Raw genomic sequence first — 13,948 nt, 5'->3', positions numbered from 1 at the left:
TGGAAATCAAACCCCCAAATCGCCAAAAGTAGTACAGAAACTATTTTTGGGAATCGGTGCAACGCCGCATTTGCGGATGCTGCCATTGCCGCCGATTTGGCATGCGATTTGACATGTCAAGTCGCATGCATGTGAACCAGGGCTAAAGCAGACAATTATCCTAATTTAAATATAAATTGATATTTAACACTTGACACTTGAAAAGCAAAAGCAATACAACACACAGACACTTTAACAGGCAAAAGGTTTAATATATAAAAAGATACATGAACCACTTTACAGGACGTTGGGTATAACTGCATTTCATGAAAAATCAATACACACAGCAATTTCCAGATGTATGAAATGGACATTTCTCCACACATCTGAGAAGGCTTTGGCTTATAAAAAACACATTTCTAAAAACACTGCAGGAAATGACTGCTAACTTCCCCTCCCCGGCAGACTGCATTCTTAGCTCTGCTGATATGTTATGTTAAACGTTAGATTACATTTTACAAGTTCTGCAGGAACTTTTACAATAAATAATACACTAATTTATTAATTAGAGTATTTTTTGGTTTGGTTATCAATGTATATCTTCAAGCTGACATTTTTATTTCCGAGACCCCGAGGTGCTACACTGAGTTTATCTATGGATCCAGATAATCCAGTACAAGGTTATAGCAAACCTGCAGATGCTGCTACACAGGACCCATTCCATAGGATACAGAAAACATCCTTCCAGTATTCTGATGACATAACCTGGGCTCTGCCAATAATATTTAATGATTTTCCTTGAAGAGACATCACTGCATTAAAGTCAAAGTGACAATCTCCTACAAGCCCACCCCAATGACCCACTTTTTCCCTTCTTCCTTTCCTTGGGACTCAAACCCTGTGTAAGCTCCGTGTCGGATGGTGTCAAAGCTTACACCGAGTTGATGACGTCAACTTGTCAGGTGCTTAGGAGAAATAATAGATGACACTGGGGGGAGATTTACTAAAACTGGTGCAGCTGTGGATGGTAACCAATCAGCACACATCAGTTTTAGTAAATAACCTCTGCTGGGTCCCTGGAAATGCACATTTGGTGTATAGACACTGAGCTGTTGACCTCTGCACACCAAATAGCCTCTATGGTTACACCTCACTGTGATCTTAAAATTAAGATTCCAATGGAAAAACTGTATATAAACTGTGTGTGTGTGTGTGTGTGTGTGTGTGTGTGTGTGTGTGTGTGTGTATATATATATATATATAATATACACACACACACTAACACATTTTGGGAGCTCAGCCTTGGGCTTGTAAGAAGGGAAGTGTTGTGTCAATGGACAATACAAACACTATATCAAACTACTCACCCACTCTAAAGTCAATATACAGTGTTGCCCTTTTACAAGCCCTGATGAGCAAGGCTCAGCCCCATAAAACGCATTGGATTATGTCATTTTAAACACTAGAAGAGTCTTATGTTTTACCTTTAAGATCATGGTGTGGCACTTTAATTCTAGTGAGACTCCTTCCAACTGATCAGGTGTTGGGTCTGGTGATTGGCTGCACAGACCTGAGCAGTGCATGCCAGGAGGAGGTCACATGCACCTCCATATTATTTCCACATAGAGGCAATGGCTCCAACAGCAACAGGGGAGTACAGCAAAGGTCAGTATATATGGGTGGAGGATGGGCTAGTATGTAACTCACTTTGTCCTAAGCAGTAAAAGTCTCTTTAAATGTCAGGGGATTTTCAGAAGTGAAAATAAGTTACTTTGTGACCTCTTATTATTATTGCCCTATTTTCTTTAATGTGTAACTGATGGCAAAATAAAAATAAACATATATGATTATGTCTGTTACTAGCAGTGTTTGCTTTTCTTAGTCCCCTGTCACATATTTTTATTACTTGTTGATCCTGCCAGCAGATCTGTTATTTTACACTTGTTTTAACAGGGTGACAACGCTAACCATTCATCTCACAGTAGCGTTGTCACCCTGTGGACAGTGGAGTCTCGGATGGACTTTATGTAGGCGAGAAACAAATGAAAGCCTGACTCAAGAGAACAATTTTTAAGCAGTTATAAAAACACTTTTTTCGGTGGAAATAAAAGGTGACCATAGGCATCCTTGGCAGTGTTACATGGTTTGTCCCAAACCCTTGTAACGGTCAATTTTGCTGGACGGCTTAGTCTGCATGTAAATGGAGAAAAATATAAAAAGGCATGTGAAAAAAAAAATAAAATACTGACTACAATCATTACAGGTATTAATCACTAACCATTAGTAGAATACAGTATTTATTGCTATAGAGGTCCTTTAACCACTTCAGCCCCGGAAGATTTGGCTGCTCAATGACCAGGCCATTTTTTGTGATTCGGCACTGCGTCGCTTTAACTGACAATTGCGCAGTCGTGCGACGCTGTACCCAAACAAAATTGACGTCCTTTTTTTTTACCACAAATAGAGCTTTCTTATGGTGGTATTTGATTATCTCTGCGGTTATTTTTTGTGCTATAAACAAAAAAAAGAGCGTCAATTTTGAAAAACCAGGGACAGTATGTAAAAAATCTGTGGTTTTTTTTACATCTGTCTGTGTATACATGTATGTGTATACTGTGTGATTGTATACTGTGTGTGTGTATACTGTGTGGCCCCATAATCTCCTATTGCCCGGGGGCCCCATGAATTATCAGTCCGCCCCTGGTGGTATGTAATGAAAGGACCAGCCCCTCTCCCCTCCCCTCTCCCCTGCTCTGACAGCTAGCAGAGTTCTTCTCCACCCACAAACTGTCAAAATGTAAAAAAAAAAAAAAAAAACGCTAGCCTGGCTGTGTCACTCATTCATAGTGTTCTGTGAATGGAAAACTACAAATCCTGACAGTCTCAGCGGCTGTCAGCTTGTAGTTCTCAATGAACTAACACAGTGCTGTGAGCGCTGTGGTAGTTCATAGATTCTTCCCGAGTGTATCGGCTTGCCCGAACGAGGTACGAGCAAACAGATACACTGACAGGTCTGCAGGAGTCCTGCATGGCATTAGCGATCTCCTAATGCTGTACAGACTCCTACAACAACAAAAAATAATAGATGCAAATTTTTTTAACTGCAAAAAAAAAGTGCATTTATTATTTTTTGTAAAAAGATGACTTTATCCAATCCTTCGATCCTCCCAGCACAAGACTGGTCCCGGAGGCTCCTGCCCCCCCCCCCCCCGTGGTGTAGCGGTTTTGTACAGTGGACTGTTCCTGATGTCATCATGACAATAGACTTGCTCTGGACATGAAGACGTCAGGAACGGTCCATCGCTGGATCATGGGGAGGCGCCGTTTGCCACTGGAGCAGAGATTCGGGTGAATGAACAGCTTTCTGGTTGCCCCTTGAAAAAAACAAGCAATAAACCCATGCAGTGCAGGTACAGCCCCAATGCATGGGAGAAAAATTTGCCTGGAGTTCAGCTTTTAAGGTCATCAGGGCTATAGAAAGAAGTAGATGCCCTTAGCAAATAAATTGGCGCTACCATTGTTTTAGTCTTGAGGGGTTAGTCCATGCCAATTGGCACCAGGTCTCTTTTTTGCTTGTTGTTTTAGAACATGGTAAGAATGAAAGTTAACACTTGACTGGTGTGTGTGTCAGCCTCAGGGAGATCAGAATGTTTACTGAACAGAGCGCGTAAACACTAGTTCCTTCTCTAGCACAGCATGACAGGCTGAATATATAATTATAACTTGTGGTCTTATCTGAAAAATAGCTTAATTTTAACGCTAGAGAATAGCTGCTTTCACACTGCTCCTTTGCAAAAATGCGGTAAAAATGCATGTGTGTTTCCAGTAGCAATGCACCAATACCAGTTTTTTTCAGAGCGAGTGCAAGTACCAATACTTTTAGCACTCGCCGATACTTATTGTTTCCTTGTGGTGCGATTTGAGCCCATAGTAAATGAATGGGCTCAAATTGCACTGCAAAGAATTGCATGTGGATTTGAACAGTAATGTGGTGCGATTCCTGTCCAAATCACATGCGGTTTCCCACACCACTCCTGTGTGAACTCAGACTGAGGTCCTTATGACAAGCCTGCGTTCACACAGGATCAGTGGGGGAAACTGCCAACCATTCGGACAGGAATCGCAGCGCATTTCTGTTTAAATTCACATGCGATTCTTTGCAGTGCGATTTGAGCCTATTCATTTTGTATGGGTTCGAAACACACCGCACTAAAAAGGTATTGGGTTTAAGTATTGGAGCATTTGCACAAGTATAAGTACCCGCGAAAATGCTTAGTATCAGCAACGATACTGGTATCGGTGCAACGCTAGTTTCCAGTGCATTTTGCACCTGTAAAAAAAAAAAAAGAAAAAGACATGCGACTCAAAAAAACACATTAAAAACAAAACCATGGGTGCATTTTTGTATGCGTTTTTGCCCTGTTTTCTATTCATTTCAATAGGGAGGTACGTTTTTGGGGTGGTTTTTACCGCACCAAACATGCACCAAAAACGCAGCATGCAGGACCTTTAAAAATGCAACTGACCAGCAACTGATTGGTGTAAACAGTTCCATAGGATTTAATGGTCATGCAGTTTTGTTCTGCTTTTATTAAGGCAAAAACCGAAGAAAAACTGTTGGTGTGAAAGGGCACCTCTTCTCCCCCCCAGGTCTTGGAGTGTACAATTGCCTAGTGATTGACAGCTGTAAATATCAGTACAATAAAATGGGCACAAATGAGTGATACACATCTATGTTAACTCTTGACAATTTACTGCAAATATGATCTATATTCCAGTTACAATCTCCCATTAAGTGCCATTTCAAGTTATTAAGGTGTATTGACACTCCTGTGTTAACGAGCGCAATTCCATGCATCGAGGCAGCCTTTTCATTTTGAATGGGTTATCAACGCATCTCAGTGCATGAAAATGCACCTGCATTACAACATAGATGTGAATAGTTTGGGGGAAATTTAACAAAACTGGAGCAGACAGAATCTGCAACCGCTGTGCATAGCAACCAATCAGCTTCTAGATTTCATTTTCAAATCCAAACTGAAAAAGCTGCAGTTAGCAGTTGACTGGTTGCCATGCACAGCTGTTCCAGATTCTGTCTGCTCCAGTTCTGATAAATTTCCCCTTTTTTTAGGCTGGGTTCATACTTGTGCGATCACAGACATGGAATGTGATTTGCACCGCATTGCTGTGCAGATGACATGCGATGTCTGTACGATGCGAATTCAGCCATACAAACTGTATGGCTGAAATCGCATCGCATTTGCACTAAAATGATGCAGGACTGGTTGCCATGCACAGCTGTTCCAGATTTTGTCTGCTCCAGTTCTGATAAATTTCCCCTTTTTTTAGGCTGGGTTCATACTTGTGTGATCACAGACATCACATGTGATTTACATTGCATGTGATTTGTACCGCATTGCTGTGTAGATCACATGCGATGTCTGTATGATGCAAATTCAGCCGTGTTCACACCCATGCGATCTGATTCCTGCACCATTTCACAGTTCGCACTGCGATCTGCGGACCAATCTGGTGGTGTCATTAATGTTACATTGACACCCCCAGCTGTTCGCAGATGTCAGTGTCAACTAGTGTGCGATTCAGGTGCAATGCAGGAACCGGCACTGAATTGCAGGGTTTCCCGCATTGCACCAGTGTGAACTGGGACTTTAGTATTTACATCTGTGTGTTGTGGTGCACTATAGTGCAGGATTTTATGAGCATTGCTATGCCTTTTAAAAGGAACGCACGCCAATGCACATTCATCCGTACGCTAATGTGCTTTCAAGTTATCACAGTTTAATGGCCCGTACACACGATCCGAATATCGTATGAAAACAGTCGTCCGAGGAAGGATCATACGATATTCGGATCGTGTGTACACTACTCTCGACAGCCGATCACGGCCGTTCATCTGATATTATTCAATCGAACATACACGAAAATTTTCCTCGTACGATTTTCGTTTAGTCAGTATAGTTGTCATCCGAAAATACAATACAAATACATTACAACACATGACATCACTTCCGTTTTTCTTTTTTGTCTTTCGTACGAGAATTTTCGTGACTTTCAATTTCTACTTGCGACTATTAAAGCGAGAACGGTCGTACGATCGGTTGTACGATATTCGGAACGTGTGTACCAGGCATTAAGCTTGTATCTTTCTGGTATTTGGTATTTAATGCCTTTGTAAAGTCATTTCACGGGTTGCTATAATTCCTTTTATATATTCCATCATCAATCCCCAATACTGTTTTTCTAAGTTGCATAATACATAAAAATGGAAGGCAGTGCAATGATAATGTACAAAGTACAGTAACCGATAGCAGCCAATCAAACAGGAATTTGCTGTTATTAGATAGATAATAGAAAGAGATCATTTGATTGGTTTCTGTGGATTTGATCGATTAGCTGATAGTGGTCAGTTTATTTGGTATTTAAAAATTAAATTTTACAAACAAACCTGCTACTTTTGGTAAAAACTAGTTGTATTAAGAAAACAGAACATATTGTGTAACACAGCAAACACAAATCTGGCATGAAAACATCAAAGGTCAGTATACGAAAAACCCAAAGTCATATACAATAGTTTGGATTAATCATTCCAATACACAAAAAGGAGTGCAATGCCCTGAATTAAAATGATATCAAACCCGTTAATGTCATCTACAGTAATTAAAATATTCCAGACAAAACCGTCAGACAACTTAAATGTTCAATGCGACACCCAACAGAAAAGCTTATAGGCTTTTAACATACAATTTTAAAAAAAGCAAAGCACTTGTAAAAGACAAAAAAAAAAAACAACAACACTGTCAATGGACTGGTAAGGCTTCCTATGGGGCATACTGAACATGCCTCCTTATTTCTGTCTGTCCTGCTAACGGTACATAGAAATTCAGGCAGGGAACACGAAAGGTGAGCCGGCAGATCAGGAGGGAGTGCACTGCAGATACATAAGTGACAGGGAGACCATGCAAGGTGCAGGACAGTCCTCTCTTCTGAGGTTACAAATTCTGCCATGGGGCTGATTTACTAAAAACTGGAGAATGCAAAATCTGGTGCAGCTGGGCATGGTAACCAATCAGCTTCTAACTTCAGCTTGTTCCATTAGGCTCTGACAAACCTGGAAGCGGATTGGCTACCATACACAGCTGCACCAGATTTTGCACTCTCCAGTTTTAGTAAATAACCCCTTATGACTGTATACAGCCTTTCAATAGAATAGTTAAATAAATAAAAATTGCTGTGCTTTTTAAAATGCTAGTTGCCTGGCTGCCTAAGTAATTTGCGCCGAACAAATATTCTGCGAGTGAAATCAAACCTCTTTAGCCACATACGCTTTTCTAGACGGCGTGACCAGAAAATGCTACAGCCAGAAGATGAATATGACAACTGGGGAACTAGCATTTCCTGAAGCAGGTAAGTGATTGTAGCCCCTGTGTCTCTTCCATGACAGGGTATCTATTTGCTTTTTAACAAGGCACTTGTGCAATATCTTGTGTATCTATATCTACATTCCTGCTATGACACTGCACACATCTATATTCTTCCTCAGAGAACCTCGTTTTAAAGTTTCTTGACCCATTTTTAGATATTTTCAGATTTGTTCAGTAAAGCTTCATTTGCACATATAATCTTATTTTAAGTACATTTGTGCAAAGGGTCTATTTACACCTATTTTTTTTTCATTTGTTGTGGCATATATTGCATCATACATGCGTTACCATTCATCCCTATGAAAAGATGAACTTGCTGGAAGCTGCATCAAAAATGCCATAAATTTAATATTAAAACATCAAAATAATGCACCATGTGAACTGTGCTTAAGGCCTTGTTCACATGTGTGTACTACAGTGCCTGTGAAAGCCGTGTTTGCACACATGGGGATACACAGGTTTTGTGTGCATCACCGTGCAGACAGTCCCATTCTCTTCAATTGGGACATAGCTGCTAATCCCAATTTCACAGCTGTGTGGTTATATGTGCACAACCTGAACACACAAGGGGTAGACTGTGCACTTTACAAGTGCAGTTGCTCCAGAGCTAGTTAGTAAATGAGGGGAAGCTCTGCTGACTTCTATCATCCAGTTATGTACTAGCAAAAATGCTGTTTTTTTATTTGTCTTGCATGTGATTGGTTATTTTTTGCAAAGTGAAGCTTTGCATCATTTACTAAGCTCTGGAGCAACTGCACTTTGCAGAGTCTGTTTGCCTTCAGTGAGGCTTTGTTCACATATGCTGTGGCCGCGGCACAGCACAACCCAACCTAAGGCCCCGCTCACACATATGCGAATTGGATGCGGTTTTCCCCGCATCCAATCCGCATGATAGGAGGGCGTGACTGTCCCTCAATGGAGCTAGATCCCACAGCTCCGGGGCGGTCCTGGTCCGCATTGAAAAGGGGTCCTGTGTATCTTCTGGTCTGATTTAGGTGCAAATTCAGGCAAAAATTCTAAACTGATTTGCACCTGAAAGGGTGAACATGGGCGCACCAGACCCCAATGTTGTGAACCGCATCATATTTGAATGGAGCCCTAATCTACCCCACACTGCCTGTGTTCGGGCCCATACACCCACATGGCTGTCAAATTGAGAGCAGTGGCTGTGTCTGTGCGCCCCAAATGATATGAATGGGACTGCCTGCACAGGGATGCATGGAACACATGTACATCCCCATGTGGGCAAACACAGCTCTTGCACGGGTGTACGCTGTACTACACCCATGTGAATGTAGCCTAACAGTCAACTTTGGTGTTTGGTCCATAAACAAACAGTTCTTAAATGTCCAGCCAAAATGTTGCTTTTGAAGGAATGGGGAAGGATTAGAATCCCTGTCTGTTTTTTACTAACTGGGACTCTGTTAGAGAGATTTCCCCTCACTTCTTGTCCGGTTTCACCAGGTAATGAGGAAAGATCTGCAACAGGAACACAGACAGAAATAAAAACACCTTTTAGTAGAGTTGGGGAGGGCTAGATTCCCATTAGCTATTTATTGCTGTCTGTGCCCTTGCTGCAGATTTTTCTTCACTTGTCTCCAGCACAGAAGGGGAGGAAAAAGCAAACGCAGCCCCCAATTGAAGTTAAAACCCAACATGGGGTTCCTCTAGCCGTCAAAAGAAAAAAAGGTTTTGGCTGGACACACTTTAAAGCCCAAATCCGGACACAACTTTTTTCTTTGTTTTGTATAGATTGGGGAAGAGTCAGTATCTCTGCCAGGTTTTTATTACTATCTGCAGCCCTGACTAGACTCCCCCACACTTCCTGTCCCTGTGACAAGTGGACCCACAAACTGCAATAAAAAAAACTGACAGTAGTAGTTCCAACCCTTTTCTAATCCCTTTAAATAAAAAAGGAGTGGGGAATAAAACAAATAAAAAAAAACAATTGCACCGGAGTTGGGCTTTAAAGGAAAGCTGTATAGAGAGAAAGGATGCCGTTTCTGAAAATGCTATTCATGCTGCACATTTGACTTTGATGGTTTCTGGGTCACTGAACCTGAACTAGTATGCAGCAAGTGACCTCAGAGTACCTGATCTGCATAACTGTGCTGAGTCAGCAACACAGAAAATACCGGAGCCAATGGATCAGCTTCAAAAAGTGAACAGCATTTAAACAAGGAGAAAACCTTGTCAGTTTAACACCTTCTCAGTTTAACACAAAGGTGCTAAACCTGTAGCTCTCCAGGTGTTGTGGAACTACAAGGCCCATCATTCTTCTGCCTTTGGGAGTCATGTGTGTAACTGTCAGCGGCTTGCAATGCCTCATGGGACTTGTAGTTCTGCAAACAGCTGAAGGGCCACAGGTTAAGCACCCATGGTTAAACAAAATGTAGGAGAACCTGCTGACAGGTATAAAGTGCAAACACCTATAGATGCCACAGCTTTCAGTGCCCCCATTCTGCCCCAATGACACTTACTGTCTACTGTCAGAGCTTGCCTACTCCCTCCAGCCACATACATTCCTATTGGCCCATCAATATGAAGGGCTGCCTCACTGGCCAATAGGAAAGTGTGGGGAGCAGGAGGGATAGTGGACAAGCTTATCACTACCAGGAAGAGTCAGAATCTGACCGATCATAAATTCCAGGCGTTCAAGGGAACTGAAAACTACAGCGTGTATGTGCATGGACATCTAGGTGCCTGCACTTTGTACCAGTCAGCAGCATTTATTTTTTCTTTGGTTTTTTTTTTTTTTGGTTGTTAAAGTGACTAAATTTAACTTTATGTCCTGCAAGGCAGTCTCTTTGCAGAATAACACACAGAATATGTACTCTTAGCACACATGAACACGCTTCCCTTGGAAGGGTACAAGGCCTAATGTTTCATTTAAACACCCTGGATATGTAACGTTTAAGCACCTAAAAACAAACAGTGCACAGAACATTGATGTGCAGTCATTCATAGCAACCAATCAGTCCACTGAAGGATAGACTAAGTTATTGCTATGGGTTACTGCACATACTGTAGCTTCATCCACTTAAATAAGGCCTTATTTTTGGTATAATACGTAGTGCATTTCAAGTATGTAACACAGACATCCCTGCTTTTAGTAGCTGATTGCTGCATCCTCCAAGTATGATATTAAGATATTTCTGATGTGCCGTCCAAACCCAAGGGCAGAATATCCAAATACCCTTCTAGCAGTACCAGAAGACTTTATCTCTGAAATAAAACATAAATAAGTTCAATTATTAACAAAGATCCTAAATGCAAACAATTATGTTCATAATCATGTTCTGCAACAATACTTGGGCTAGACCATAGAGAAAAGAAATGAATAAATTGGGCAACAACTAAAAGACAAAGAACTTCCGAAAATGAACTTTGCCGAGTCGTCGACCATTCATCTTTGGAAGTTCTCTTATGGATTGGCCTGCAGAGTCTGTGCACTGCTGCCTCTCATCTTCTTAATGGGGAGAACAGGTAGAGCATAGATCATTGTTGTGAGACAAAGAACATTGAATAAAACATGGCTAGAAATAAAACAGAGCTCTGCTGACTATGGGGAAATGTAAAGTGGAAAAGAAAAATAGATAATAAGCTAATAAATTGATTTCTAAAAGGAATATTTTAAAAGAAAGGAAAAGGTTATATTTTATGTCTAGTGGGGAAAGTTGGTGAAGCATACCATTCATTTCAGACTTCATAATTATTGTATTCCCTAATAGACAATAACATAAGAATGTTAAGACTGCTGGAAAAAAAGACTGAATGTGGTTGACCGCTGTAAAGAAATATAGTTCCAATTAAAGCCACATTGATAGGTAAGACAATGACTGTTCAGTACCACTGTGTATCTACCAAGAATATAATGGTATCTGAATGCCTTCTGTTTTATAGGAGACCTGTCATGAAAGAAAAATAGAGGCTGACATTCTATAGGACGCAGGGTTAGCTTGACGACCTAGTAACTTTGAGAAGTGACGTCCTAATTCCTTCATGACACGTTTTCTTTACAAGCAGTGTAATACCTTTAGCGGTGTGCTGATTTTTTACCCCTTTCCACCAACACTATAGTATTTATAATTTCTATAGATTACACCAATGGTCTCCAATCTGCAGGCATTTGCTTGCCTTTATCTGGCCCTTGGGGCACTACTCTTTCCACTGATATGAGGTACTATTCCTCCTACTAATACAAGGCACCATTCCTTCCACTGGCATCAACAATCAGGCACCATTCCTTCCACTGGCATCAACAATCAGGCACCATTCCTTCCAATGACACCAACAGCAGGGCACTATTTCACCCACCAAAACCAACAATGGGGCATTCTTTTACCAATACCAATGACGGAACACTATTCCTTTTCCTATGGACCACAGGTGCTTTTCACCTAGGGTGAGCACATACCATCCACTAGGTTGACCAGCTTGTATACCTATTCTGCTGGTCGGTGGGAGTCTCTCTACTCCTATAGCTACTGGTCTTCAAGCCTGACTCCTGATGTGACAAACTGAGTTTTTATCTAGTTCTGTATGGCTGAACCAAGGGCTATAAAAAAGGTATGGTTTGCTCATCTCTGCACACTATCCATAAATTACACCTGTCATGAGATCACTCAATGCATGGTTGCCCTGGATCTGCATAGCAAACACTTTCTGGTGCCCCATTCTACCTATAGTCTGCATTCTGTTCTGCTGCCTAACCCCTCTGAATATAATATTCAATTACCGATTTTTCCAAAAGTCGGTAATGGCTCAAAAAACGAAGCATTATCTCATCCACATGTGACAATGCCCTGGCCAACCAATATGTTAATCATGCACTGAGCAATGCATTGTGGGAAGGAGTGTGCACAATTGTCCCTTATGTTATGCAAGCTTATGTTCTTCCGGAGCCTACCACAGTAGATCAGAGTTGAAGGCAGGCATGCTAAAGATGTGGCGCTTGGGGGTACCTGATATTCAGTTTTGGGTTTATTTTGCTTTGTGAGGCCATGTGAACTTTGCAATAAACACATTGTGTCTAAATTGACTGCATAAGACCACCACAGCTATGGTTTAAAGTGTGAATGTTCAACACCCTGTGTGACTACCCATTTATCCAGTGCTGCCTGGAGGTGCCCGATAGATTGTAAAGTGTAATAGTTCCTACATCCCTAGAATTGTACAAATGATATCCACAACAGCCTCTCTTAGATGTGCATTGAGCATAGCTGTGAACATATAAAATTACATAGATTGTACCTCCTGCTTAATATACTCGACATAAGTGTAACTGTATTTTACAGCTCTGCTTTTCATAGATATTAGCAGACATGTTATAGGAAAAAAGGAATACAGGGGATGATAAATTTCACAAAACCAAAAGCTTTCCTGTTTCTCTGAGCTGCCGATAGTCACCCCGACAAAGGAACAGGGTGGCAAGTACTAAATCTGTAAGGCCCCCTTCACACGGGGCGGAATCTGAGTTGATCAGCAAGGGATCTGCCTGCTGAACAGAGCAGAGCGGGTAAATAACAGGTCCGTATCCGCTCAGTTTATGCAGAGTGGTCACAGTAAGAGCCCGCTTTGCTCTATAGATGGCTGGGTGTAAAAGGACCCGCTGTCCGTTTACACCCGACTGCCCCTGATCCGATCCACCTAGATGGAGGGGCACGGATCACCTTCCGTTTTTTTTTTTTTGTTTTTTTTTTTTTAGTGGGCCAGATCAGATTGGAGGTAGGTGGGTGTAAACGGACACAAGTCCATTTACACCTGCCGGTCCACAGGAATACATGGACCATCCAATCAGGTCCATCTAAAAAAAATTGACAGGTGGACCTGATCAGATCACTCGTGTGAAAGGGGCCGAAGGAAGAAAGGAATCCAACAAGAATTGATACATAAATCTATTTTAAGAATTTAGCAGCTCCTTCTTCCTTTCTGTATAATTGATAGTAGAGTTTTCAGTGAATGAGGCAGATGTACAGACAGAAAATACATTTATAAATTGCCAGCAATGCTCACATACCTGAGTCATTGTAATACATTAAAACAGCCAATCCTGCAGCAACACTGAAGCATGCCAGGAAGAAGACAGGCCCTATTGAAGAAAGCACATAACATGTTTTTATTATATTTATTACAGGTATGTCTACAGTGCATTCAGTTTACAGTGCTTTACACATATACTATACATGCACATCAGTCCCAGCCCTCAAGGAGCTTACAATCTAAGGTCCCTAAATCATATTCATACATACACATACTGGGGCCAATTTACACAGGAGCCAATTAGCCTACCAGCATGTTTTTGGAGTGTGGGAGGAAACCAGATTACCCAGAGGAAACCCAATAAATGATTGAATATTCAAGCTATACAATCAATTAACCACTTGGATATATGTATGTATAGCTAACACTTTTTTTGCTATGGTTAAAACCCCCATTAGGCTATTTTTGTGGCCTGTGTGCAGCCAGGGAGATTTCCCTTTACTTTCTGCCCTGGATACCAAACACTAAATCTCAGTAAAGTAACG

The 13,948-nt window shown here is 41.3% G+C and overlaps 1 protein-coding gene across 5 annotated transcripts in view; it reads right to left on the bottom strand.

The window, feature by feature from the left end:
• Nucleotides 1-230: 230 nt before the first annotated feature.
• The window catches only part of CARD19 (caspase recruitment domain family member 19), a 64,436-nt gene continuing 50,718 nt past the window's right edge, over nucleotides 231-13,948 (bottom strand). For 4 of the 5 annotated variants that reach the window (XM_073592320.1, XM_073592321.1, XM_073592322.1 and 1 more), the window contains 2 exons: nucleotides 13,441-13,512; nucleotides 231-10,646 (listed from right to left, as the gene is read on the bottom strand). In XM_073592320.1, coding sequence (XP_073448421.1) covers nucleotides 10,531-10,646; nucleotides 13,441-13,512 — 188 coding nt within the window. In that variant the 3' untranslated portion in view covers nucleotides 231-10,530. The remainder of the gene's footprint in view (nucleotides 10,647-13,440; nucleotides 13,513-13,948) is intronic. The other variant, XR_012235248.1, reaches the window with a different exon arrangement.

The sequence above is a fragment of the Aquarana catesbeiana genome, linkage group LG07, assembly GCF_042186555.1.
Source record: "Aquarana catesbeiana isolate 2022-GZ linkage group LG07, ASM4218655v1, whole genome shotgun sequence".
Lineage (NCBI taxonomy): Eukaryota > Metazoa > Chordata > Amphibia > Anura > Ranidae > Aquarana > Aquarana catesbeiana.
Note: the sequence above shows the minus strand (reverse complement) of the source record. Positions and strands in the feature narration are given on the sequence as shown.